This window comes from Epinephelus lanceolatus, chromosome 24 (assembly GCF_041903045.1).
Source record: "Epinephelus lanceolatus isolate andai-2023 chromosome 24, ASM4190304v1, whole genome shotgun sequence".
In the NCBI taxonomy this organism is placed as follows: Eukaryota; Metazoa; Chordata; class Actinopteri; order Perciformes; family Serranidae; genus Epinephelus; species Epinephelus lanceolatus.
In genome coordinates, this window is record NC_135757.1 from 23654356 (window position 1) to 23679545 (window position 25190).

A 25190-nucleotide genomic window follows, 5' to 3' on the forward strand; every position below is an offset into this window, starting at 1 on the left:
GACGCAATGTTTCCAGCTCGATGTTTTGAACTTATGACAGTGTGATACTTCATGAGGAAGTTCTCTTCATTTGCTCCACAGGCAGGTCAAACTCTGAGGTCAGTGACAGAGGGAAAAATACAGAGAAGTAGTTGAGAGGGAAGTCAGTTAGAAGGCCCTCTCTGAGGTCTCCAACCACAGGAATGAGACAGTGAATGCCAGCCATTACATAATACTGCACAGTTCCTCTGTGTGAGACTCTGGATGTGAGCTCGCTGCATCCACATGTTTCTCAAATGTGGGGTTTGGGACACCAAACAGGGTCCCAGAGATTTTTTTTTGTTTGATACAGAATACAAAGTATAGTATACTGATTTATATAACAACTTTAATTGGTTGTTCCATCTCTGTTAATGAACTGTTTGACCCAGGAGTCATGGACCAGTTTCTATCACCATGACAACCATTAAAGGTATACCATGCAGGATTGTTGGTCACTCTTTGTAAACACACTCCCAAGGGAAAGCGAAAGTAAAAGCCAGCCCCAGATACACTCTCATTTGGCTTTTCCACTCAGCCCTGTGTCTCCTGATGCCTGCTGCTCATAGTCTGGCACCTGGTCTCTACCTTTCTATAAAGCCCCGACGTCACCTGAGCGCTGTGAGGGTACACGCCCACAAACATCCTGAACACAGACGATAAGAAGAAAAATAAAAAAATGCAATCAGAGGGCAGAATACACTGCCACACACACCTAGTGGGTCATAAGTAATGACTAAGAAAATCCTGCATTGTATATTTTTAAATTCACACATATCATAACTTGTGCCAACTGATTTAACTGGCCACACTAAAGGGAAAAACACACGTGTGTCCATGGTAGCATGACTGAGCAAGCATAAGATAACAGTACCTTGAAAATAAAATCATTTTTAGGGATGCACAATATTGGATTTTATGCCGATATTCGATGTGCCGATATATTACAACTTATTTGACTGATAACCGATACCGATATCTATATATCCACTTTTTTACCGTCTAATTTTAGTGATCATCAAGTCTCCTCTGTAGTGGAATTATCATCATATTATGCAGGTGTACTCTTATCGTGATGGCCTACCAGCAGATAGAGACAGGAAATACAATGCTTTTCAATGTATGTAATATTCACTTATTACGCAAAATAAGAAAAAGCATGTTGGCTAATTCTGATAAAATACCGATATCATATTACATCCCTAATTATTTTGGTTTGATGAAAATGAGAAGTTAGAGAGAGTGTTGGAGTAGAGGTTAGTTTTATTTCTAAAGCTTTGGAAAATCAGGCACACTACACTGAATAATAAACAAGTTTATACAACAGTTAGTTCCGGCCCTGCAATCTGATTGGTCGAGAGACAGTAAAACCGTGATGATATTGGAGTACAACATCACGGTTATTTCACTGTGTATGTATCACTCCGCCTCACAGCTGATTGCAATCAACAATCAAATCAAAACTGACGGTTAGTGTCAGTTAGGTCAGCAGTTGCGTTGTAGGCTAATTAATTCATCCACTGTCAAACAGCCAAAAATATGGATTTATTTCCTAAAATAAGTTCTGAATTGAACTATGAATGGTCATCAGAGGAAGATGAGGGAGAGAAGAAGCTGAATCCATCTGAGCACACATCCAGGTTTGTCAGTGTTTCATCAGCGGAGCTCAATGACTTGGAGAAAAGCAACATAGTGTCAGATCAGAAGGCAGAGTCGGCTGTGCCTGTGAAGCAACAGTCCACCATGCAGTCACCAGAGACTTATTTCACCGGCTGCACAATTAATGGAAACGTGCAGATAAATGTGTATAAAGAGTAAGTGCCTGGCGCACCATGTCTGTGTTACATAGCAACGGTGACAGCGGAGACCTCAGGGAACTATTTTTGTTGGCGGAAGACAAATAAAATGCTTAAATTATCTATTTTGTCCTCATTTTTCAACATTTCTTAATCAGCCTTGCTTATTTAACTGCTGAACTGTTGTATAAAAGCAATATCACACTCGTGATGGTGTACTGTGATATCATCACGGCTGTGATTCGGCCGTAGGCACGAGGCCGCATCACTCCCTCTTGTGTGATATTGCTTAAATGAAGTCACACAGAATATACAGTTCATATTTTCCTATAATTTGTATATTTGGTCACACAGCTACATATGGAAATTGATAGTCTGCCTGGTAAGTGTTGGACATCTGTTGTTGCAAGACACTGCTGAACAAACTGTATCTTGGGACGCTGGTGATAACAAAAAAATAAAAAATGATCTCTGCTTGTAGTTACAGTTCACCAAGGTCTCCTATGGGTTTAATCTCATGCTTCAGGTTAAGTTAGGTTAATAAAAAACATTTCAGGTTATGGTTTTGCCAAAGTGCCAAGAAAACACACATTAGGCACACAACGCTTTGTGTGATGCAGGACGTAAGGCACCGCCCCCACGTGAAAAACCTTGTTTTTAGTAAGTCCCAAACAGGAAACTGGAGCTTACCAGCTTCTCTGGAGTTGGCTGTAAGTAAACGCCCCCAGTTGATAACCGGAGCTCAACAGGGGCTCTGGAGAATGCTGTGTTTTCACAATAAAAGCTTAGCAGGTCTGCTTAATTGATAAATTATAAATTGCTGTTCGGGGAAGGGATTAAGCACAAGGTCAACTGTGGGAAGTAAAAAGGGTACCGTGGGCCCCGAAAAGGCCATTATGTTGAAATGTTCATAATGCAGTTGTGTGGAGGTGTGTGGTGTGACTCAGTGCTGAAGAGAGGATGATGCATCAGCCATGTATTTAAATGATTAAAAGAACAATACATTATTCAGTCGTGTTCATCCCCCATTCCCATCAATGAGACATTCATGAAGGGGAGGATATTACATCAGTAAATCTCATCAAATATTTATTTTAATAGGACTGGAATTAACTAGTCTTTAGAGTTGGTGGAACTGCAGGGCAGGTCGTTGCATGCACACACGCACACTGGCCTATAAACTCACACGTCCATGTAACGTGCTTTAATGTGGCCCTTGTGAGCCCATATAAACAGCATCAATATAGGTTTAGTATGTAACGGTGCTTGAGTGAGCAGGGACTGGGGGTTTCAACACACACACACACACACACACATACACACACAGAGCAGGCCTCTGCGGACGGTGATGGATGAGGTCTGCCAAAGCTACTGTTGGTTCTGTAAGCGCTCCAAGAAAGCAGAAAGAAAGGAGATTATTTGGAGTATCAGAGATGAGGGTTTGGAGATGGGATGGATGGACAGAGGGAGAACGAGGAAAAGAAAAAAACTAGTCTCTGCCATGCTGAGATGGTGGGTCGTAAACGATGTGCAGAGATCACAAAGTGTTTGAGCCTCACCTTGAAATAACTACATTTTACTGTCCTTAAACATCACCTTGGCTCTACCCACACATCCAAACCACTTTAACTTAACTGCCAGGAATCCTGCCAACTCTAGAAGTCATAAAGAAACACGATCATAGTTTGGCTCCAAGCTCCAAAACACACACATCTCTTATCACTTTGTGCTTGTCTGTGTCTCTCTTCTATCTCCAGTGTAAATGTCAGGGAATAAAAGCAACTCTGTGGTGGAAATAACTCAATCTCAGCTGAGTCTGAACATGCTTCAGGGTAAAGCACGGCAGCAGAGGACACACAAATATCTCCAAATTCAATTTGAGGACTCTAGCCGGACAAAGTTTTGTTGCTCTACCCAAAGCTTAAAATAACTTTAGGAGTTAGTCTAGATAAGATTGTAACTGTCTGGTTCTTTGCATACTAATTCACAAATGGGAGGCCGCTGTAAAACTAATTTCCTCTGTTTATGTTAGGGCCAAATAACCAAGGTCTCAGCTGTGCAAGCACAACAATGAGGCAGTAATACCTCTGCTGTGGAGGGATGACGCACAGTTAACACACTGATGTGCAGCAAGCTAGTCTTAAAAGAATACTCCATCCCCCAAATGAGTGTTTGTATATCAGTCACTAAGCCTGTTCTATATCTACATAAATCAACAGGTGATTTCCTTCTTTTGGCAAAATCCTAAATGACTGAGTTGGGTTTTTTTTCCACCTTGACCTTTATGCTCTGCCATTTCTCCTCTAATCATCATGCTGTAACCTGTGACAGGCTGCTATCGTACATTCGAGCCACAAGTGTAACGTAGGTGTACTTTACCAAAGGTTTATGACAAAACGACACCGACTCCCATGTGGGCACGGCGAGAGAAGAGAGGGAGAGACACTGTGCTGCTGCCAGAGGAGCCGCTGAATGAGTTCCCTCTGAGCCGTGAGTCGCTAAAAGAGTCTGAGAAGTCCGGAGCTGTTCAGAAAACATTCAGGACGCCACAGTTTATTCCACTCTACTGAAGCGGCTCCTCTTTCTGGAACCACCATGAAGTCTGTAATCATTTCGCTTTCAGCCATGATTGTTGTTGCCGTGGGTAACAGTATGACGTCAATGTCAACAAGTAGAAATATCGCAAGGATCAGGATATTAATTTTTCATATGATATTAAAAATTATACTGGTGTTATTGTGAACGAGACGATACGGCACACCTAGGCAACAGTTTATTTTCATCATTTATTTCACTACAGAAGAGAGACCAATGTGAGTTATGGAATGGAATCAGGCAGACGATGGACGGCAAACCAGATGTCATTTTAGTGGATGGGATAAAAATGGGACCTAATAATTTCATTTAAAATACTTCAGTTCATTCTTTTTAAGATTATTTTCTCGGTTTTTTGCCGTTATTTGACAGGACAGCATCAGAGTGTGAAAGCAAAGGGTCGTGGGCTGGAATCAAATCTGCATCTGCTGCGGTAAGGACACAGCTTTTACAATTGGGGCGCCTGCTCTACCAGGTGCTTTACCCCATTCTTAATGAATATGTCAATATGTCATGTGCATTTTGTTTCATGTTTGATTTTTCCGTACTGTCTAGACAGTGTTGTCTGTCTGCCGTCCATGACATGAAAAAGGTTGAAAACACCAAAGTCACACAATAACACAAACTAATTGAGGCTCCTGTGTTCAGCTATTTGAAATTACAGTTTTTGCCAGTGGAATCAAAGCATTTGCACAGCCTGATGGAAGACCTTTAAAACATTATATATATGCATTCAGAGCAAAAGAAACAAACATTAAAGGGTGGTTGAGGAAGAAATAAAGATAGAAGTTATGTTCAGACAGCCTGTCTTTGTATCGTTCTGTAGCTTCATTGCTCCTTTTGTCTTCTAAAACACTTCTTAAAGGTGTGACTGACTCCCGTCTTTTTCCTCATTCATTTATTCCCGAGGTAGCCGACAGGACAAAGGCCCATCCATTTGAAATGTCAGCGTCTCCACATCGGAGCTACGGCGTGAGCATGTGTGTGTGTGCGTTCCTGCATAATGTAGCAGGGGACCTGTAGCTCATTTATCACAGGCCTGGGGGGACTGCTAGTCTATCAAATGATGTTGTCTGTAAAGCGGTTCTAATCCTCATAACCCTCCCCCCATTGCCCTGGAGCTTTTCCCTGCTCTCTTTCTGACACACACACACACACACACACACACACACACACACACGCACACGCACACAAGGTCAAGAACCATGCAGATCTTTATAAAGCCGCAATCCAATCATGCAACAAAAAGCCCGCAGTGATCTTATTGCACCTGAACAGAAACACCTCCCACACACATGCAAACACTAAAACCACATCCTGCCTCTCCTGCTCTCTGATTTTAAAGCTCCTGACATCCACTGAGAAGGTCAGTCTCAGTGTGTGGATATACTGGATGGTCTTGCAGGGATTAAGGTCAAGTAAGCAGGCTAGACAAGAAAATATCAACCAGTCAGACACCACTGATTAATACATGGAAGAGCCCCATACTGCCTCGGTGTTATATCATCCTTGAGACTTAACTGGATGCAAGAGTGAAAGCTCCGTCAGATATTGTGGAGAGGGTTATTCTCTCAGATTGTTCAACACCATTTTTAGATGATATATGCAACAGAAAGAAGGTTCATAAAGCAAAAAAAAAGTATGAAAGTATGGCACAGAGCCATGGCCAAGTAAATCCATTGCTAGTGCATATTGTTTAAGAGGATATTAGAGATCCATTCTAAATTTTATTAAAACAGACATAAACCAAGATAAAACAAGATCCCAGAAAACTCTAATTAATGCAAACTTGTTGCACTGCATCCACTTTTTGTAACGTGATGTGATTTGTAGTGTTTGTCACATGATTTTTTTGTTTGGTTAAAAGTTGTTTTGTATTTTTCATTTACTTGTATTGATGTGAAACAGCTGACGTCCTGGGACACAAGGCAATAAAGTCAAATCTAATTAAATTAAAACAAAATGGAGGTCCACTAGAGAATGAGACGTATGCAGATCTTGGCTAAAAAGATGTTAAAAACTTGGCTGTGATGGGGATGCTGGCTCCAAAGTTTCCAGACTTGACTGGATCAAGACTGTTTGTTTTCCCTGCTCTTTTTACACAGAGCAAAACCTATCATTTAAACTCACTGTCACATTGTTTTGCTCTTCTTCCCCGGCTTTCCTCTCTCTGTAAAGCTCAAGTTTATGTTGTTCTGGTTTGGGTCCAGATCCAGTTGAGGGATGCGTCTTGTGAAATTCTATATTTTCCTCTATTGTAAACTAACAAAAAAAGGACCAAAACCAACAATGTGTTCGTCCATCTGTCTGTACTTGCCAACATCTTCACAATGTCTGTGGTCCTAAACCCCAAACCCATTCATTCCTGAGGGAGTAAATCTTTAAAAAGTGCAAAATTGTTTCCAAAACAGCTGAAGGGACTATTTTCTGCTGCGGATTAAAACACGTCTGGTGCTGCAGTGAGGATTTTCAGCAGCAGGGTAGTTGCAGCAGCGCCTTTGTTTGTTATAATGAAGGAACGTGTCAACCAGAGCTTGTTGCGGCTCATTAATGTGATTTTAATAGTTTTTGGACAACAATAGAGCCCTGCTGCACAGAGGAACAAGATACATTAGGTTTTGGATACAAAGACAATAAAAAAAATCATCTTTCGAGCTTAAGCTCCAGGGTGGAGTCCATTAAAATGAACATTCTGCCAAGATTGCTCTATCTTTTCCAAAATCTTCCAGTGCCAATACCAACCAAACAATTCATAGAATGGGATATGATGATATCCAGGTATTTATGGCAGGGGAAAAAACCCAGGATCAGGTTTGAGACCTTACAACTGAGTAAAGAGAGGGGGGTATGGGTCTCCCCTCCTTAAGAGAATATTACTTGGCAACACAGCTGAGGCCATTGATCTGCTTATGTACCCCAGATTATTCTGCACGTTGGAAAGAAGTTGAAAATGCCTTACTAGAAGGGATACCTATTGAAGCTACTATTGCAGATAATGAACTTTTAAATAAACAATTGAACATAAGCAACCCTTGGTTTAATATATTATTGAAAACCTGGCAGGAAATTGTAAAAACTTGTAATTTAAATGACTCAATTAAACTACTGCGATGGTGTGCTTATGACACTGACTTTATTCCAAACAGATCTGATGGCAGATTTAAAAAATGGGCAGCTAAAGGCCTAACAAACTATTACTCATTTACTAAGGAGGGGACATTCCATAGTTTTGAATTCTTAAAGAAGAGATACAATCTTGAGCAAAAGGATTTCTATAGATATCTCCAAGTTAGAAACTATTTCAACCAGAATCTGAGACCAAATGTAGAAACAGGAATTCTGAAAATTCTTTTGTCAGTATCAGAATCTCCGTGTACTAAGATTATCTCTAAATTATATAAAGATGTACTCCATCCCAAATCAGGAAATACGTGGTATATAAAAGAAAAGTGGGAAAAAGAAGGCAATTTGATTATAACAGAGGATGCTTGGAAAAGAATATGTCTCATACAATGGACTTCAACTTGCTCCACTAATTGGCGTGAATTCTGTTGGAAAAACGTTGCTAGGTTTTTTATTACACCTTTACAAAAGAGACATGGGGGAGGGGGTTCCAGCTGCTGGAGACAATGTGGGATGGACGACGCCAATCATTATCATGTTTTCTGGAACTGCCCAGTCATTGTTCCTTATTGGCAGGAAATCCACAAACACATTAACAATATATTTGGAGTCAATATTCCTTTTATTATGGATACAGTTTATATGGGAGATATTCAATTTGACGGATGGAGAAATAACGATAAAAAGTTGGTTCTAATTCTCCTGGCTGGAAGCAAAAAAGTTATTACGAGAAATTGGCTCAAACCCCACTTACCCACTATAGATGAATGGATAGACATTATTTATGAAATTTACATAATGGAGCGGCTGTCATATTCCCTTCAAGTCCAGAAAGATAGATTTTACAAAATTTGGAGCAAATGGACTGAGTATGTTAAACGTATAAGACCAGACTTTTCTTAAATTATTGGAAAAGGTCAGGCAAACAGTGTTGTATTGACCCAGGTAATTTTTTGTGACCTTTAACCTGAACTTTTTATTTTGTTATATGGATGTACTGATATTCTGTTTCTATACCTCTCCAATGTGAAGGCCTCCCGTGTTCTTGTAAATAATTCACACCTAATGTTTACATAAAGGCTCAAAAACATCTGAAAGAGCTATATGGAGATATACTCAGATGATCTGTGACTACGTATTTGATAATGTCATTGTATACATATGTTTTATGCTGTTTTTTTTTTACCTGATTATGACATTGCCACTTGTAAGTGCTCTTTCTAAATAAAAAATTAAAAAAAATAATAAAAAAAATAAAAAAAATCATCTTTTAAGGTGGTAGTAATCTCACTAAAAGGAATATCCCTAAAATACATTTTGAGAAACAGGTGTGAGTTATAGTAAAGTGCAGTCACTTGTTCCTTTTCGCTGAGTTTTAATAATCTTCACCACAAAAACCAAAATGGTTTCCTTTGGAAAATTCCCCTCCATGACTGCATGCTGCGACCTCGTGATAAACTGAGGGAATCTGGGGCAGGGAAGCTTTACTGGTGAAGACAAACAATCATGCAACAAAGTTTCTCTCTCTGACATACAAGTAAACACTGCAGCTGTAACGGATTAAAACTGTAATGAAATCAAATATCAAAAAGGACTGAGTCAAAAGGGCACACACTGTGGCCACAGTGAGAGAAAATGAGGTTAGGGTTGAACTTGTGGGAGAGGCATCCGCACACAGGCTCTGTGAATGGTTTCACTGATGCTGAATTACATCCAAGCAGGTGAAACCAACTGAAAGCAAATGAGTAACACACATCCGTCTTTATTCACCATGCAGGCAAATACAGACACACACACAAACACACACAGCACATCCTCTCCACCTTCAATTATTCACCAGGTGGGAGTGAGCGATGACGTTCTGCACTCACACACTCCTCCACCACGCTGCTACCATTCCACATTAATAATGAAGTCTCCTTTGTGTGTGTGTGTGTGTGTGTGCGTCCACTAATGTATTCTGTGCCAATGTCATGTCATGATATTTTATTGATGTAATGTACACTCAAACAATGTACAAAGTCAGCTGAGAGAAGAATGACGATGACAATAAGAAATATGACTTATCAATAAACAACTGTCTTACTGTGTGATATACGCAGACACTGATTGGCCCATGATTCCCATCATTCCATGAGAGGGAAAAGCTGCATTAGATTTAAAAGGTATTCAGGCTCTTTGCCTCTCAAGAGTCCTGATAAAATTCTGGAGGATCTCCTTTTGTTCTAATGGATTCCATGTTCCCACTCGTGGGAATCTGACTAATAGAGTCCGTCCACATTCCCGACTGAAAGCCCGAGGATACAGCTGATTTCATAAACAACAGAATTATCATAAGGACGCAGAGTTTTGAGGATGAAAAAGCCTGAGCCCTCAGGGTCAAGCTACCTGGATTTAAGAGATGTAACTTTATTGAAGACGCATGTTGGACCAAAACATTTTGAATGATGCATCAGTATTTGTGTTCAGATGAGTTTGGGTATTGGAAGAGAAAAAGTAGAGCGTCCCTATCTGCCCTGCTGAAATATATAATACATCACAGTACCTATGATGTGAGAAAAGCACAATGCAGACTGAACTGTGAGGTCTTATTTGCACAAAAAGGCCATGCTGGGCTTTTCCAAACCCAAAATAAGTGGCCAGTGGGTTTAAAAGTAAAGCATGTTGCTGCAGAGGTCATTTAAACATGGAGTGAAAAGGGTTAAAATTCAAACACCGACCATGGGAAGCTCAAGTCAACACTACAACAGCACCACGGCATTCCAACACTGACGCTTAAAGGGATGATTTGCATTTTTTAAGTAGGGTTGTATGAGGTACTTCTCCAGCGTCAGTATTACCTACAGTACATGGCGGTCAGCACACTCCCAGTGTGGAGAAGTGGACAGAGGTACCACCATGGAAGCCAAGCAATGTCTTGCTGTGGACAGGGGCTACAGGAAAACACAAATCCCTAACAGTTTAAAACACTAAAGTCACCCTATAAGACTAACAAGCTAACTGATCGAAGCAGCAGTAAACGAGCAGCTCCTGTGTTCTGTGAGGTAAAATTACTGTAAAATATTATAAATACTGCATACACTTTGACTGATGTAGATTTTTTCGGTGGCTAAAATCCATTTTGCTGCTGACCCCCGTCCACAGCAAGACATTAGTCTGCTCGTCATGCCTGCTTCTACAAACTGGGGGCATGCCAAATACCATCTATTATAGGTAATACACTGACCATGGATAATATACAACCCCACTTCAAAATGTCTGAACTATCCCTTTAAAGTGTAAAAAAGCCCCGTGTTTTGGATCTTGAAGATGTATGGCTCCAGCTCTGCAGCCCCCTGGCTGAGGCTTTAAGATAACAGGCTCAGTTAATGAGCCAGCCTGTAGTGACAAAAAGCCCAATCCAGCGCCAACGTAAGTGTGGGCTGCAGGCTTATCTCTTGATTCACACATTAGACTACACCTACTGCACAAATACACTGGCAGGCATTGTAACAGGAAAAAGACAGAGTACGTGAGTCAAGCTCAAGAGACAAAGCCTCCCCTATTTCTCTCAGTCTGTGATAAGCACTGAAAACATCGTAAGTCATTAATTTGGTTGGTTCGCTTTCAAACCATTCCTCAGCTCTTGCTCAGGTCTCTTTTCCATCAGTCCTCTGATCCTTCTATCCGTCTCTACGACTCCCTTCATTATGATTCTGGGTCCAGTCCTCTACTGGTGCACATTTCGTTCTTGTAACAGCAACCAAACAATCTCAGCTGAGAACAACGGTGTGTGAGTGCAGTATTAGTATTTTGTCATGCTGCTGTTGTTCACTGACGGTCTCCTGCGGTCTGAGACGTGACGTCTAAATACGTTCCACAGACATCAGGCATTTCATTTGTACGTGTGTGAAAGACTGAGGGTAGAAAAACATAGTTGGATGAGGTTGTCATGAGGCGTTGAGGAGTCCTGCTGCTGCTTTGTGGGTTCTTACATCAATTTGAGAAGACATCAATTTAGGATTTTGGAAAATGCTAAAAACAAAAAAAAAAAAAAAACCCACACACATGCAGATGACACCCCTCTCACACAGACACCAGATCCCAGCCCTCTGTCAAACTGTCCAGAGACACATCCCGAGGCAACAACACACTAACAACCACATACATTCTTGGCATTTTCCACAAGAGCCAATTACGGCTCCCAAAACTGGCAGCTCTGGATGTTCTACAAGCCAGCTGAGACAGTGACTCGCTGCAATCTTTCTTAATTATCATCACAAAAAACTCCCCGAACTTTAAGCTGATAATACAGCGGCTGGGTTTTCTGAAAGGCGTGCAAATTGCAGAGAAGGGCATGGAACCAAACTCTCTGTCAGTTTGCGGCAGGCATTAATTCAGAAATTCAGGACTACTCCCACCCGGAGATGACATACCAAAGCACCGCAGAACCGAGGTCATTAAAGCTGCTGCATGTGCAGCCTCTCAGAGGACCCTGCATTAGGAAGCCAGGGAGCTGCTGTAGACAAACACATGCCTCAGACTCACTTACATGGAAGCACACACCCTCAGTGAAGCTCGCAGAAGGATTCAAAACACATGCAAATACTTTAGATGACTGATCAGGATGAATACTGGCCAATATCTGCAAAGAATATACAGTTGTGTTTGCTTGTGACTGAGTAAATGAGAGTATGACAGACATAGGACAGCCTATAACATGTCATGGGAGCATATATTTTTAGCTTCAGCAGTGTAGGTGGGAAGCCTGTCAGCATTAAAGAAAAGGTTCTGAATTTTTCAACTTGGACCCTATTTTCCCATGTCTTTGAGTCTTAGTGACTGATGGAGAGGACACCTTTTTAAACTGGTCCAGTATTAAGTGAGAGCGCTGCAACGAAAAAGGCTGCAATGTAAACACTTTGGGAAGGTTTGAACCGCCAATTAACACTCACTAAAAGTGCTTGCTTTTGCCACTGACGGGCTCAGATTCTTATTTTAAGTGTCGGACAACATTGTGGTAAGGATCCCTACAGAGATAGACCTTTTCCTTAGAGAGTAAGATCCTTAGTTTAACTAGAAACAGCCCCAAAATGGCCATCGGCAAACCCACCAGACTCCATTTCAATAAACAGTAATTTTACCATTGTTGAACAGACTTGATTCAAGGTTGACAGAAACAAAATAAAACTCACAAAAGCTGCCTTTGTTAGTCTTTCTACTCTTCCAACAATCACCAACTCTGATTTAGTTGAAATAAATCCTTATTTCACCCAGTTAGATGTGGAAAATAGGCTGTCTGTATACATGCTAAAATTACTGTTTTTTTAAAATGGAGTCTGGTGAGTTTGGGGACTGTGATTTTGGGGCTGTTTCTGGTTAACCAAAAAGGATCTTAATCTTAAACAAAAAGGTCTATCTCTGTCAGGATCCTTTCCATAATGTTGTTAGACACCTAGAGTAATAATCCGAGCCTGTCAGTGGAGAGACAAGAACTTTCAGAGGGCGTAAATTGTGAACATGCCCAGTGTTTACACTGGAGCCTGTTTTTGCTGCTGCTGGCTGCAGCACTCTTTAAATACTGGACCAACTTCAAAAATCATTATTCCCATTAGTCACTTAGACACAAGAGCATGGGAAACTACAATCCAGTTTAAAAGATACCAAACTTACCCTTTAAACCAACACACAGAAAGCAGAGGATGGGATACAGTGAGAGACAATGACAGAGGGGGAGCAAAGGCTGCAGTGTTTCTGTCTATGAGGAAGGATCACGGGTCTGTAGGTGTGGTGTGTTTAGACAGGAAGCTGGCGTCTATCCCACTTCCTGTGTACCTCCAGGAAGTGGAGATAAGACTAAAGGTAAATGGAGCATATTGAGCCATCCTCTTGCAACCAAAACTAATAATGGATTGATGGGGTTCCAGCAGGACGGAGATAAACAGAAAACAAAACTTATGCCTGTACTCACCGATATCTGGAAGACTTCCTGTGTGTCATCGAGCATCTGAACCCTGATGGAGACTTGTCGTCCCGGAGCCTGGACAGGAGGACGCAGGCCTGGCTCCAAGGTGGACACCCCGAAACTTTCAGGGGCGCCCAGCCTCTGTCCGGCTGTAGACGGCCTGTCCGCTGGTTCGACCATGGTGACGGACGCTACAGTGAGGGGCTCTCGAGCTGCAGGCACCTCTGTTCAGGTCTGGAGGAGAAAGAACAGAACATTTTCACTCAAAATTCGGGGTGCAGTTTGCGTCTCTTTATATGCGTCAAGCCAGGAAAGCCAACAAACTGTTCAGTCTGTGATTTTAGGGTTATTTTGGGCTTCTAAAATACACAGCAGGCTGTTTTAAGCCTGAAGGATCAGGCATTTCCTCTCACATCCAAGCTTCTAAATAGGCCCTCATCCTAAATAGCATCACATCCGGGGTTTTGGTAAGTTTATATACTAGTACTCCTGTAATCTTTGTATAAGAATTGTCAAACGCCTTTTGCTTTTAAGAAGAAAATGAAGGCTAAAAGTTGCATTCTGGTTCTCAAATGCGGAAAAATACAACATTTGTCTCACATTTAAAGGGAGTCAGGGATTCTGATGTAGAAAACATTGCTTGGAGGGGAACATTGGGCTTAATTAGATCAAGAAATGTGCGAAGAATCCTGCCACGTTTATTCAGTCTGGGTTAAATTGGTCTTGCACAATGTAAAAACCACAAGACATTTAGTCAGGGATTTTTTATTAGTTTGGATGATGAAATGACCAGAACAACCTCATACAAAATGACAGCTTCAGTTAGAGTTTGGCCAGTGCACAAAGAAGCAGACAGACATGTCTCACACCTCACTAGACACACACTTATTCCAGCTGTGGCACACACAGGTGGGATTTCCTATGAAGCAAACACAGAGCTGTGTTTAAGGCCAGTTCAGACATGAATCAAAGCTTCACACACAAGTAGGGCAGATGAGATACGGTCTGACAACACACAAAGACGCTCGCTCACACCCCCCCCCCCCCCCCCCCCCCCCCTGCTCTTCTTTCAGACACACAAACTTTTCAGCGCCCCCACCTCCATCCCACACTTGATAAACCTCAACCTCAGACAATAAATATGCTCTCAGACGGTTGGTGACATCACAGCTAAGGAATGTTTTAGAAGACAGTCAAGGGGCAATGCACGGCTGAGGGTGTACACGGCTGAACTGCCCCAATGTACAAACACAGTGGTGATGTGAGGGCATGGGTCGTGTATGGGACAAGGCTGTCCTCAGTTCAGTCATATTTGGTCACCATTTCTTGTTAATTAATCATTTATTCAATATGTCATGAGGGACCTATTGGACATCATGATAATTAACAGGTTGTCAGATCTTTGTTTGTAGTCACAGGTCTTTCCCAGAGCAGCATGTCAGGTCCATATTTCAAGTCCAAATACAGTATGTCATTGAGGTTAATGGGGTTATCTGATTCCAGAGTCTCGTCCAAATGTGCCTGAGAAATACAGCCTTCTTTTGCCCAAATCTGGAGAATAAAGCTGGTGTGTAATTTGCGGTCTTTTGGGGACTATCCTTAAAATCCACACAGTGCCGGTCACTTTTCTCTGAGAGGCAAAGACGGGAAGTACAGTGACGCGATGGTGACGCCTCTGTGCATCATCTATTTTGGGGAGATGGCGCAGGCTCATCATACAGAGCAGAGCTTAAACACTTTATTGAATAAAGACAATGAATCAGTGATTAGTATGATGGACACTCAGAAAAAAGGCAACTTCAATACGACATTCTGGCTGGGTTGCACTGAAATTCTGGGCCATTAAAAATGTTTAAAATATCAATTTGGCAGATCAACTGGACCCATACTAATGTTTTTGTTGTTATTTATTACTCTTTTTGTGCCAGGGAAACATATGTCTCCTCCAAACAACTGTATTTATTCAAGATGCTTACCAAAAATTTAATTTTCCAAGATAACAGTGCTCTTGACTTTCACAATACTCTTTGGTAAAGAATGCGGATATGATGCAGTGGCACAGAGGAGGAGAAACTTTTCACTGTAAGGTGAAAGATAAGAAACAATAAATTGTGAAGACAATAAAGCCTCCACAGAAATAGCATTTTAAGTCTTGTGTGTAATTTATCATTCAGGGGTTTATACTTCGCGATTCATCCTGGCTTCATATGAGCAGAGGAAGTCTCTGCTTGTCGCTAGGCTACTTTATACAATGTAAAATGCCATAGGCTTGTGCTAATAACATTAGCATGTTATATTTGGTTGGAAAACGTGTTTAGTATAAGATAATTGTTTTGTTGGTGAACCTTGTGAGATGTAATGGACCCAAATTATATAGTTACCTTTGTTAAATGTTGCTGTTGTCCCTGGTTTTATATGAGAGTAGGAAAAGATTGCTAGTTGCTAGGCTAATTTATACAATGTAAAATGCCATAGGCTTGTGCTAAAAACGTTAGCATGTTGTATTTGTGGGGAAAAAGTGTCCAGATAAAGACAAGTGTTTGTCTGTGAATGCTGCGAGTTATAGTGAAGCTGATTTGTGTACTTGTGTTTGAAACTGTCTCTATTAAGCCATGTTTAATGTGTGTTTTGGAGGTGTAACTGCAGAGTGACACAGAAATGCTCACAACAGCGTAGGCCACGTGCGTACGGTCTGCCACACAAGCATAAATCCTGCTTAAGGCTCAGAGATAACATCATCTTCTCTCTTCTGCTTGGCAGCGGTACATTTACAGCTCACAGACACTTAATACGACACGGTCTTTGGCTTTTGTTTGGTGCTGTTTCACATTTCTGATCCGTCGTTAGCACCATAAGCTTGTTTGCTACATTGCACTGAAAATCCAGCTGAGCCCCGTTCAAACTTCAAACTATAACTTCATATGAAAAAAAGAAGCTAATCTGACTCGACTGGCACCATTATAAGTCGGGTAAAGCCTTGACTTAACCTTTGCCCAACACTCATTTTTACTGAATACAGCTTCAGATGTTTACGCAATAACGCTTCACAATGTAACTCAGTGCAACCTCCATTAGTTCAAACTGCTAACAACTAACCACTAACGTTAACTAACTCTCCTCCTGCTGATTTCAATGCAACCTCTATTAGCTGTTAGTTCCAATGTTCTGACAGAATAACCTACCAACACCATGTGCACATCTGCAGTGCATTTAAGAGGCAGAGGTGCTGGTTTCTACTTTTCCAACCACTCAAAGTGCTTTAACACGTTACAGTCACCCATTTTCACATATATTCACACACTGGTGGCCGAGGCTACCATACATGGCGTCACCTGCTACTCAGTAACCATTCACATGCACTCACACATCGATGGAACAGCCATCAGGAGCAATTTGGGGTTCAGTTTCTTGCCCAAGGATACTTCGACATGCGAACTGGAGGAGCCGGGGATTGAACTGCTGATCTTCTGATGAGTGGACAACCCACTCTACCTCTGATGCACAGCCGCCCCTATCCTCTATCAACTATTTGTGTCCATAGTGAGTTTACTGTGGTCCTTCATCCCAAAGGAATCCCAGGGAAGGTATCTGTTCATCCCAAATATTTCTATTGTAGCCAGGATGACAGGATGCTTTTTGTTTTGAGCCCTCCTTTTTAGCTTGCGCAAAACTGATGTGACATGCTGAAAAGGTGATGACAGTCAGTCAACAAGCCAAGTATCCACCTTACCAATGTTTGCCCGATAAATCAGTGCATTCCTAGATTTTGGGCATAAAGAACTAGTGATGGGCAGCAATTTCTGACATCATAGCTGTGATATTCTCAAATAATTGGAAAAAAATAACCAGAAGATTAGTGATAAGGCAAATAATTGTTAGCTGCAGCCCTTCAGCAGAGCTGTCAGTCCTCTGAAGGCCAGACAGTCCAAAGGAAGAGGCCCCGGATATGGCACATAGCTAGTGAAAGCCTACAAGCTCCAGGGGAGCTGCTCTGCAACTGACCTCAGACCTCAGTGTCAAAGTGGACATCTTCTTACAACAAAAATATACTGTACGCTCCTCCTCGTGGTAACAAAATAAAAACAGCTTGCAGAGAAACTTCACCTTTGCTCTTTCACACCTAATCTACCCTTTTATTTCCAACAGGAGAACAAAACCCTACCTTTCACTAATCCCTCCACCTGCACACACAAACCAGCAGCTCTCCTCCTCACCTCAGTGACAAAAGCTGAAACTGGAAACTGGAGCCCAGCCAAGGAAGTGACCCGACAATAAAGGGACCTGACATTCAAGTTACTCATTACACCTGTGGGAAAATTCCTTTGTTCTTGTGTGCTACTTCCCCACTGCGCTGAAACGAACGCTCTGCTCTGTTGTTGATTAGTCGTTCAGTATCAGCCGGTTCGAGTGTCTGAGAGTAGTGCCTGACAAAAAGAGGAAGTTCAGTCTCAAAGAAGTGCTTGAATTATCTCTTTTGTAAGCCTACATTCACTCAGTAAGAGTTACCCTTCACAACAAAACAAGTGTCAGCTCAGAGCTTTATAGCTCTACCTAACCATTCACTAACAAGCAGGTGCCAATTACCCTGACAAACATCAGCACCGTTGGTTTGTCTCCTACACATATTTAGTGTCTCAGCACATGGCAATCGACAGGGTACGTTTCAGACATTTTAAGACCAGCAACTAAAGCAAGAGAGTACCTTTCCATGGTTTAACATCCAGTGTCTAAAAAGCTCATCCCTGACCCTGCAAAGGCACCAAAACACTTTCACAGTTCTTTAAATGTGTTTTCGCTCATGAACAAACTCATAAATGTTGACTTGATTGATTCAAGACACTGAGAATAACCCACTAGCTGTTAATTTAGCGCTATCGCCTGCTTTCACAGCAAAAGAGTGGAAATTTGGAAGCACAAGTTTCATCATCTCCTCAGCAGAGGGTAGGGGATTATACATGCAGTTGGTTGTGAGGAATACAGAGCGAGCTGGTCACACAGGCACAAAGGAAGCCACTGTGGGAGCTTCCAGCAGCGGGGCTTTAAAACTCGCAGGGACCGAGGCCTCTCAAGCAGCCTTTGAACTGGTGTTAGCTGAAAGTTTCCCAAGAGTTTGTGAGAGGGAAGCCAGGCTCTGGGAATCGGATGTGAGCGTGTGTGCACGAATACATCTACAGAAAGCTTTATGTTTTACAGACATTAAGAGGTTACAAATCTGGTTTGAGTCCTTTTAATTATTTACTTTAATAAATAAAGACAGCACATATGTTACATACTGTTACATAATGTGGGTAAGAATATTCACATGGAGGTTGCATAATCTGTAACATTTGCCAGCTATAAAACAGGCCTGACATTCAACCCTTTGATAAATGGATTTTCAAGGTATCATGAGATAAAACTGCTGATTATATTTAGGGGAATATGACAACACATGTCAAGATTACAGAAACTGTTGTAAAAGTGGATCAGAGGTCACAAGCTCACACTGAAAAAGGAAGTGATGGGCATGCTGTATGTGCCACTAAGCTAACTGTAGCAGTGTTTCTATTGGAAATCTTGCACTGTTAATCATTTTAGCTACCTATATGTTGCATGGGGCTGCTACTAATGAGTATTTTTACTACTTAATTACATGACTGTTTTCTCAGTGAATCATTTAGTCTATAAAATGTTGGAAAATATTTTAAAAATTGCAAATTCCTACAGCCCAAAGTGAGTTTAATGTCTTGTTTTGTCGGACCAACAGTCTGAAACCAAAAGATATTCAGTTTACTGCATGTTTAAAAGACAAAAATACTCATCTGGGAAGCTGGAATCAGCAATTTTTTTGGCATTTGGCATGTAGTAAAGAACTTGATAATCAAAGTTGTTCATTTTCTTTGGTGTTATAGTGTTACAGCTTTGGGAAAAGTACAGGAATATTAGAGCTGCAACAATTAATCAATTAGTTGTCAGGTCTTACATTAATCAGTAACTTATTTGATAATCAATTAAGCAATTTGAGTCATTTTCTTCAGAAATATAAAAGTTATTTATTCTTTTTCTGTGATCGCTTATCCTGATGCGGGTCGCTGGGGGCTGGAGCCTATCCCAGCTTACATTGGGTGAGAGGCAGGGTTCACCCTGGACTGGTCGCCAGACTATCGTAGAGCTGACACACAGAGACAACCATTCACGCTCACATTCACACCTACGGCCAATTAAGAGTCACCAGTAAACCTGACCTGCATGTCTTTGGACTGTGGGAGGAAGCTGGAGCACCTGGAAAAAACCCCACACTGACACGGGGAGAACATGTGAACTCCGCACAGAAAGGTTCCCCGACCCCGGCGTTTGAATGCCCCACCCTGGATTCGAACCAGTGAACCCTGACCACTGATGCACCACCGTGCCACCCCACTGCAATGATAAATTATCTATTGATTTAATTGATTAATAAAAATTTAGGGGAAAAAAGGCAAAATTCTCTGATTCCAGCTTTGTCAATGTGAATATTTTCTGGGGTCTCATTTATAAAACAATACGTAGGATCCATACTAAAAATGTATGCTCAGACAAAAGCCAAAAATGGTGTGATGGCATGCACCAAAAAATATTCAACAATTTCTACAATCAGGCTTACACCTCACCATCTGCGTCGCCAATTTCCTATCTCCAAAATGTTAGTAAGCATGAGTCAAAGCTTCGCCCATCAAGTCTGTTTTTATACATCACAACTTTTCCGTGCGAGGTGGCTTACGCCTTTTTCAGACCTCGTTTTGTGCATATGCTTACATGTTTATACATGAGACATGAGGTTTCTTTCTGTGGACAAAACAAGACATTTGAGGACCTCATGGGCTTAGATTTCGGGGGGGACTCAGAGGGACACATTCCCTTTAATATTTAGGACGTGCATTTGTCCCCCTCCCAATAAAAAGATAAAAAGTAGCAGATGACTTTTACTTTGACATAATTAAAGACATTTACACCATAAACCATAACATTTTCTTGCCCCCCAAACTCCCAATTTCATGTGCGTCCCCCAAATAATCAACTGAAACCAACGCCCTTGGCTTTGGGAAACACTGATCAACATTTTGCTTTGATATACCAAACAACTTGCCAATTAATCGAGAAAACAATTGTCAGATTAATCAGCAATGAAAAGAATCATGACCTGCCATCCTAGGGATATAATTTGGAAAGACAGAATTGGCTTTACATTTGAAAATTAAAAGAAAACTCAACCAAAAGCTCTGGGAATACTGAAGCAGGCAGACAATGCATTTAGAATATTTATCATATACTGTGCAGTATGTGCCGCAAAGGTCAAGACTGAGTCTCCATGAAAACTAATATGAAATGCTGGAAATGCAGATATGAGTGTGGAGCTCCAAGAGCCTCAGCTAAGAACCATCAAGGCAGCACATTAATCTCCTGATTGTGTTACTTGTTGCCATTTCAGCATCCAATAAACATCTGTATCTGACTAAACTGACAAATGACACCCTGAGGCGTCAACTACAACCTGACAAGCACAGGTGAGGGTGAGATCAAGGCCACAATCCAACGCGGCCCTTGACAGATCAATAGGCTGCGTCTGATACCTCATTTTATCAAGGTGACACTCTTCACCCGCTGAGCCATTAAGCTGCTCTGCTGCTCTCAGGAGAGTTTCTATTGTGAGGCTGTGTGAAGGAAAGGGAGTGTAACGCCAATTCTCCTGGTGTTATGGGTGTGATATTGATTTTAAAAGTGGACAGGGAACAGGGCAGCATAGTGATTAGGCACACCATGCTTCCCCCCCTAGCTCCACCAACGATTAAAGGTCCAGTGTTTAGGATTTAAGGGGATATATTGGCAGAAGTGGAATACAATACAAAAGTATGTGTTCTTAAGTGTATAATCATCTGCAAATAAGAATTGTTGTGAATTTGTTATCTTAAAATGAGCCGTTTTTATCTACATAAGGAGCAGGTGGAAATCACCATGCTGCACAGCCATGTTTCTACAGTAGCCCAGAACGGACAAACCAAACACTGGCTCTAGATAGGGACATTAACGTTTTCACATTGGCCACTGTAGTTAGCAGCCCCTCCACAACGACAGCGTCGCAAAAAACACTTTTTCTTTTACGTGAAACTGCTTTATTCAAGGTTTTTACCGCTTTAAATCATCTGTTTATTTTGGAGAGGAAGAGACCCCTGCAAATAATTTGGCTTCTGGTAACAACCTCCTGAACGTCTGGCTCTTAAGTTATCAGAGAAAAACGTGAGCACACATTAGACATTGCTTCGCTAGTGGCCTGTCTCTGACATGCCAAACAGCATTGGGGAATCACTGATTTTTAACGCAGAACTGCTTTGTTTAGTGTTTTTGCCAGTTTAAATCACCTGGTCTGTTTGTCTTGGAGAGGAAGAGACCCCTGCACATAATTTGGCTTCTGGTAACAACCTCCTGAACGTCTGGCTCTTAAGTTATTAGAGAAAAAAGTGAGCACACATTAGACATTGTTTCACTCGTGGCCTGTCTCTGACATGCCAAACAGCATTGGAGAATCACTGATTTTTGACTTGAAACTGCTTTATTCAGTGTTTGTACTGGCTTAAATCACCTTGTCTGTTAGTTTCGGAGAGGAAGCAACCTCTACGGATAATTCGGCTCCTGGTAAAAACCTCCTGAACACCTGGATCAGAAATAAGATGAGCACACATTTGCAGATGCTGGGCTCACAGTTTGCCAAAAAGCAAGGAAGACACACTAATTTCTAACATGAAACAGCTTAATTCAGTGTTTTACCAGTTTAAATCACCTGGTCCAACCGGGAGCCAATAATTCGGCTCCAATCTCCAATGAAGGAAATCTTACAGGGAGAAGTTTCAGCTGGTTGCAATCTGCAATCCTCCCTGCTAGATGCTACCAAATCCCCCTAAATCGTACCCAATATTAATTTAGAACAAAGCTGACCCTAGGTGCTGCCTTCACTGACCCTATGCTTTGACCTCCCTCCAACAGGGGGGTGCCCCCCCCCCCCCCCCCCACGAGATCAATAAATGAAAGGGATTTGTCACCTTATGGGTGCCGTGCACATTATCAGCTGCCAGTGACAACACCAAGGAGGACCTAGGAGGCGCGATACTGCTCAACATGCAGCAGCTTTGTCAAGTGAAGTGAAACAGACACACCTCTAAATAAAGGTACACACATTAGAGTACAGTTGGCTGAGAGTGTAAGCCCCAGGATGTAGGTTAGCAGAGTAATCCTTTAGGCCAGAGTAAAGATGTCAGTAGGCTAAAAGGCAACCTGATCACACTCAAGAGACAGGGCTGCTGTGTGCGTGCGTGTGTGTGTGCTATATATTAATGTGCATGTGATGACAAAGACAAGGTTTGGTGAATGGAAAGGCAGCTGGAAAAAATCCACAATATAAAACATCACCAAAAGCACATGCCAGTTAAACACTAACATGCAGGAAATGTTAACTTTGTGTAAATGTTTGTAGCACTTCCTGGAGACCCTTGTCTATCATTAATTAAGCTTACAGTAAAAGAAGCTCTGTTGGACCTCCTACAGCTCAGCCGATTAGGAAAATGAACAGGCTGGCTGCAATGGAAGCGAGCTTATACTTTAAGACAGCAGGCTCATCAAACATCACGCACTGTAGGAGCCAAAGTCTCTAAACTGGAAACGCATATTGCAACAAATGTAGCTGAATGTGAACACAAGTGAGCCCCACACAAGGAGCACCGGAGAGGCTACGTGTAACCTCGCTTCATAATCCGGATAGCATAATTTCCTTACCCCTCTCTTTCTTCAGGATCCACAGATTGTCCGTCTGTAGGAGCGTTTATTTCCGAGGCGGACGGTAAATCCCGCACCGAGCTCTAAGTTTGGGTCAGTGAGTCCTCTCCTCGCAGCCGAACCGCTCCCTCTCAGGTGGGACGTGGTTTCTGTGCGGTAGCCATTGAGACAAATGTGGGAAACCGTGCATTGAGCTTTCTACTGGAACAATAAAGAGCTCCACACACCGCCTCCAGCACAGCGCCCCGGCTCCAGTGTCAGCCAGGCAGGGAGAGAGTGCAGCCAGGGCGGATGAACAGCGCCACCGCATGGGGGAGCGGGGAGATGACAGTGTGGAGGCAAAGGTCGGTACTGGAGTTCTTTATTTAAAATGCTCAAATAAATGTAGCCTCTCAGAAATATAATATAAAACATGTTTCTTGTCTTTATGGAGGATTAAACTGGCATAAAATATGGTTGCTTGGTATTAAATATTCTGCTATTAATTAAGTAAAAAATAATTTATTTGGGATTTTTACACCATACAGAGTCAGTAAAACATGTTGGAAAATTTAAGAGTAGAAATGTAGTATTTTAATATTTCTGTGGATTAGGAAAAAAAGTTTTAAACAAAAACAAAATCTAAAAATGGACTGACGCCACATAAGTTAAAAATAAGAAGGCAGTGAAAATCGTATTTAAAAAAAAAATCACCTAGTATGTGCATATAGTGTGTAACTTAAATGTATTTTATTATTGAAATATATATATATATTTCTTGCACAAACACTGGCTATATACTTGTATACAGGCATGAATGGCTTAATGAACAGGCCTACAGAATTTCTACAAGAATTTCCCAGGCAGGGATCAATAAAGTACTATCTATCTATCTATCTATCTATCTATCTATTTATCTATCTGTCTGTCTGTCTGTCTACTGGGCACAGCCCCAGGGGTCCAAAGTGTTAGGGGGCCCCCTGGCCTTCACCTGCAAAATGGGACTCGAAGAGACATGTACTGCAAGGAGGAGAATTAGAATGACTACAAAGAAACATAAAATGACTACAAAGAAATGCACAACTGCAACAAAAATCGGTAAAACAACCATATAGACACACAAAATGACTACAAAGAGATGTATAATGACCTCAAAGACATGCAGAATGACTACAACAAGGCAAGCAATGACCACAAAGAGACACAAATTCATTATAACAAGGGAAAAATGACCACAAAGAGACGCAAAATTAGCAAAAAAAATAGATGCAAAGTGACCACAAAGATATGCAAAATGATAATATGGAATCGCAAATTGATCTCAAAGAGAAGCAAATCACCACAAAAAGACCTAAAATCACCACAGAGACACAAAATGACTACAAAGATATGCAAAATTATAATAAAGAATCTCAAATTGATCACAAAGAGAAGCAAAATCACCACAAAAAGCCACAAAATGACAATAAAGACATGCAAAATCACCACGAAAAGACATAATCACCACAAAGAGACGCAAAATCACAACAAAGAGATGCAAAATGACTACAAAGATATGCAAAATGATAATATTGAATCTCAAATTGATCACAAAGAGAAGCAAAATCACCACAAAAAGACCTAAAATCACCACAGACGCAAAATGACTACAAAGATATGCAAAATTATAAAAAAGAATCGCAAATTGATCACAAAGAGAAGCAAAATTACCACAAAAAGACTTAAAATCACCACAGAGACGCAAAATGACTACAATGATACGCAAAATTATAAAAAAAGAATTGCAAATTGATCACAAAGAGAAGCAAAATCACCACAAAAAGACCTAAAATCACCACAAAGACATGCAAAATGACAATAAAGACATGTAAAATCACCACAAAAAGACCTAAAATCACCACAAAGAGACACAAAATGACAATAAAGACATGAAAAATCACACAAAAAGACCT

The 25190-nt window shown here is 41.3% G+C and overlaps 1 protein-coding gene across 4 annotated transcripts in view; it reads right to left on the minus strand.

Annotated features, from left to right (window-relative positions):
- Positions 1-23476, minus strand: part of LOC117249740 (FERM, ARHGEF and pleckstrin domain-containing protein 1-like) — an 86604-nt gene extending 63128 nt beyond the window's left edge. For 3 of the 4 annotated variants that reach the window (XM_033615435.2, XM_033615434.2, XM_078165924.1), the window contains exons 1-2: positions 23260-23470; positions 13483-13710 (exon numbers count right to left, since the gene is read on the minus strand). In XM_033615435.2, coding sequence (XP_033471326.2) covers positions 13483-13656 — 174 coding nt within the window. In that variant the 5' untranslated portion in view covers positions 13657-13710; positions 23260-23470. Of the gene's footprint in view, positions 1-13482; positions 13711-23259 lie in introns of all 4 variants that reach the window. The other variant, XM_033615433.2, reaches the window with a different exon arrangement.
- Between the last annotated feature and the right edge of the window lie 1714 nt (positions 23477-25190).